Source organism: Rhea pennata, chromosome 7, assembly GCF_028389875.1.
Source record: "Rhea pennata isolate bPtePen1 chromosome 7, bPtePen1.pri, whole genome shotgun sequence".
In the NCBI taxonomy this organism is placed as follows: Eukaryota; Metazoa; Chordata; class Aves; order Rheiformes; family Rheidae; genus Rhea; species Rhea pennata.
This window is the reverse complement of record NC_084669.1, coordinates 16,939,275-16,943,215: the sequence shown is the minus strand read 5'-3', so window position 1 is coordinate 16,943,215 and position 3,941 is coordinate 16,939,275. Positions and strand designations below refer to the sequence as shown.

Here is a 3,941-nt window from a genome sequence, read left to right as displayed (position 1 = left end):
AGGCAGGATAAAAAGCGCAGGCGCTGATGCGATTATCAGCGGCTATACGGTGAGGGGATGACTCAGGGCTGAACTTGGCGCCAGGTCAGGTAGCCTTGAGTCCTGCTAACTACCGCGTTCAGAGATTAGGCGGATGTAACAATCACCTGAAAGGGGAGATTAAAGCGACTCTCAATAGGGTCCTTTGTTCGCGGCCTCATTTGATGCTTTGCCGCCTTTTCAAGCCACGGCGCGGAAGGCGCTTTAAATGTTTGCCCCCGAACGCGGGCGGCCTCAGTGAGCGCGCAGCGCCGGGGGCAACGGCAGGGCCGGGAGCCATGGACAAGGGGCCCTTCTCGGTGGAGTGGCTGGCCCAGAGCAGCCGCGGCAGAGCCGAGCCCGGCCCCGCGGCCCGCCCGCCGCCTTGCCCGCCCAGCGACGCCAGCAGCCGGGGGAGCCCGGAGACAGCAGCGCTGGGCGCGGAGGGCGCCCCGCCGAGCCCGGCAGACCTCGGTGAGTCACGGCCCGCCGCCCGGGCGGGAGGGCAACGGCGGGTCGCGCGGCGGCGCCGTTGGCCGCAGCCTAACGGTCGCCGCAGGCGAAGCCCTCGAGCGGGCAACGGTCGCACGTGCGGCCGTTGGCCACGTCACGGCCCGCGCGGGGCAAGGGCCTCGCCGGGCCGGGGCGGCGGTTCCTGCCCTGACGCCCCGTCCCGTCCCCGCAGCCGCCCTCCGGGGCCGGGAGCCGGCACAGCGGAGCAGCCCCGAGCGCAACGCGGAGGTGGGCGGCGGTGGCGGCGTGTCCGGCCGGTCCCGCACCAAGTTCTCGGCCGCGCAGCTGCGGGAGCTGGAGCGGAGCTTCCGCGAGCAGCGCTACATCGGCGCCAGCGAGAAGCGGCGCCTGGCCGCCGCGCTGAACCTCTCCCAGAGCCAGGTGAGCGCGGCCTCGGGCGGCGGCGGAGCCCCTGCGGGCCCCGAGGCCGGGGCGCGCGGGGGGCCGGGCCTCCGGCAGCGGAGCGGCACGGGGGCAGGCTGCGGTCCCGGCCGGGCAGCAGGGAGGGGCTGAAGGCGGCGCGCACCGTTAGCCGCGCAGCCTCCGCCGAGGTGAAAGCACTTAGGCAATCACCTGAATGAACTTCGGTTTTCACGCGCGTTGTTTCCTGGTGAGTGCGCTCGGGAGTACTGCGGGGTTTCTCCCAAAGCAAAGGTAGCTTTTCCCCCACCCCGTTTTAATCCTACAGTGCTAGTCTGAACTATAGTCCTGATCCAAACCTGATCTCTCTGTAATAGACTTGCTGTGTGTCATGGTTGGATTCCTCACGCCTGTAGAGCTGCTCCGCATTCATTGAGAGCAATATACTTAGCACAAAATCATAACTGAAACTAGATCATGCTAATAATCAGATACATTAATACCTGTAAGTCAGATTTATGGCAAACCTTGGTTCTTGACTATCTGTCTTCTCACCAGATAAAAACCTGGTTTCAGAATCGTCGTATGAAGTTCAAACGTCAGACTCAAGATGCCAGGGTTGAAGCTCTTTTCTCAGGCTTATTTGTACCCTATCATTGTTACCCAGATATAGTTACATCCAGATATTCTCATGGAATCGATGTCAGCGTCTCCTCTACCTCTACTGTAACCCTTCACCCAGCTATGCCAAGCCCTGCCTTGTTGTTACCTCCTGTTCCATCTCAGTCCCTTGAGCCCATTCTGCCAAGTTCAGGTTTTGTCTTGCCTTCCAGTCCAGAATTTTCTTGTTATTCTTCTGTAATTCCACCAATGACTTTAACCAAGGACCATAAGAGACTGAGGTTCCAGCCATATCTTTCTTCTTGTTAAACATGCCAAAAACTATCTGTAATCTGAATATGAACTGCCAGATATTTTTAAGAGTACTTATTTAACTTATTTTGTTATATCAAATATATGGATTATTTAATGTTTTTAGAAAACAATCCTGTTTGCCTTTTTTTTATGTTAAAGGGGTAAAGCAACTAACCTATTTTAGAAGAGGTCTTAAAACTGCCCTTATTTCTCTGCTGTCTTCATTATGCTATATCAATTTCCATTAAAACTTTCCCATCCATAATTTTCAATGTTTTAAGCGCAACAGCTTGTGATTATGTAGGGATTCCCACTAAAAAAAAAAAAGATAAATTAACATGAGGTCCCATGGGCAAATAAAGGCTTCTGGAGTATTGTCCTTTATCTGTGTCTGCTGCACCATCCCTAAAGTAATCTCTGTCCTTTATGTGTGTAGATATTCTATCTATGCACTTAAAGAGAAATGAAGCAATTATTTGGCTGCCTAAGCTTCTGATGCCAGTGGCAACCATATCTGTAATTTAAATCTGTTGATGAAAAACACTTAGCTTATTCTAAAGTTCAGGCTTTTTGTGTCATTCAGAAAAATAATAAAATTACTTCTAAAACATTAGCAGTTACCTGACAGCTTCATTAATAGAAAGCATACAGAATCTTGCAGCTTTACATCAGATGTATCAAGACTTCCTTAAGAAAAACATAAAGCAAATTTTATGGAGGCAGAAATAGCAAAGAGCAAAGCCTGTAGCAAATAGTGAGAAAAATAAGCTCTTGCATAAGCATAAAAGAATTTCAGCACATGTGGTTGTATCTCCTGCCCTGCCCTGACCATCCTAACCTGCATGAACACTGGGCTACTTTGCCCAACTTTGTAACTTTCAGGAGGAAAGAAAAACAAAACAAAACCCCACTCCTACTCAGAGATTATTTGTAAGCAAGATAGTCAGCAAAACTTGCAGCATGTCCTTTCCCCCCTTTCACTTAACAAAGGGAAATTCCTCTTGGAAATAGGAAGAGTGGAGTTGGGATCACAGTTGCCTTGTTGGTAGGCCACTATAAGTACATCCAGGAAGAGGTGAAGACTTCCGCCCAGACTCCTTCCCCCTTCATCCCACCTGCTTTTCTGATTTTAACCTTTAGGGAAAAATCCCTCAAGTTTGCCACAGCTGAGTGTCTCTCACACACACACTATTGTTCCTCTCAAACAATCCTACAGGGAAACATGGGAGAGACAGTGAAGATTTCCCCCCCCCCCCCCGCTACATTCTCAGTGCCGCACCAGGACACCACTGCTCCGAGATGCTCTGGCTAGGGAACTGAAGGGACAAAATCGTGCATTTTTCAGTCACTTTGAACACAAGACTACAGTTTGAGGAAAAGAATACATAGCTATTTAGGAGAGGGCAGCCTGCAATTCCCATCCCTGTTCTCACTCTCTCTTGCCCCCCCCCCCCAACAATTAGCAAGCTTCCAACACAGCAAACTAGACCCTGTTAGAGTTAAGACAGCATCTAGGTTCAAATGGCTTAATTGGAGAAAATTCTCTTTTCCCCTTCCACAAGTGACAGACGCCTCAAGGCTATTAAATCGAAACTCTGATGTCTTCTTGGATTGCCTGGATTGGAGAGTGGAAGAGGGAAATTTAGACTACAATGCAACAATGCTAGTTTTTAAGTGCACTTAGAAGAACTTTTAGATTAAAGAAACTTCATTAAAGAAGTAAATGAACAAGAAATAAAAAATGCCAACCAAATCTTTTCATTAAAGGACTGAAAACTGTTCCCAGCAAGAACTACCACACCTTTCATAATGAGGAACTTTTAACAAATTTCAGGATTAGAACAAAAACTTGAGCTGCTCCATTTAGATATTTCTTCTCCTGAAAGCATCCGTTTACCCCTCCCCCCAAAAAACGTCTAGATGTCTCAAAGTATGGAGTTATCATGGACATTAGTGGTGAATCAAAGAACTAAACTGGAAGATTAGAATCTCATCTAGATAGCGTGGCCATGAACAGAAGAACACAATTATGCTCTTAAATCTTTTACAAGGTACTGACTTTGATAATTGTAAGCCTATTTAAAATTCCATACCGAAGGCTCTATTTAATCACCGTTTAGAGTTATACCAGATTA

The 3,941-nt window shown here is 49.1% G+C and overlaps 1 protein-coding gene across 1 annotated transcript; it reads left to right on the top strand.

Annotated features, from left to right (window-relative positions):
• The first annotated feature begins 317 nt into the window (after positions 1-317).
• On the top strand, positions 318-1,821 carry LOC134142865 (homeobox protein vex1-like). Its single transcript, XM_062580419.1, has 3 exons — positions 318-492; positions 704-912; positions 1,450-1,821. The coding sequence occupies exons 1-3, from the start codon at positions 318-320 to the stop codon at positions 1,819-1,821; spliced, it is 756 nt and encodes a 251-aa protein (XP_062436403.1).
• Positions 1,822-3,941: the final 2,120 nt, after the last annotated feature.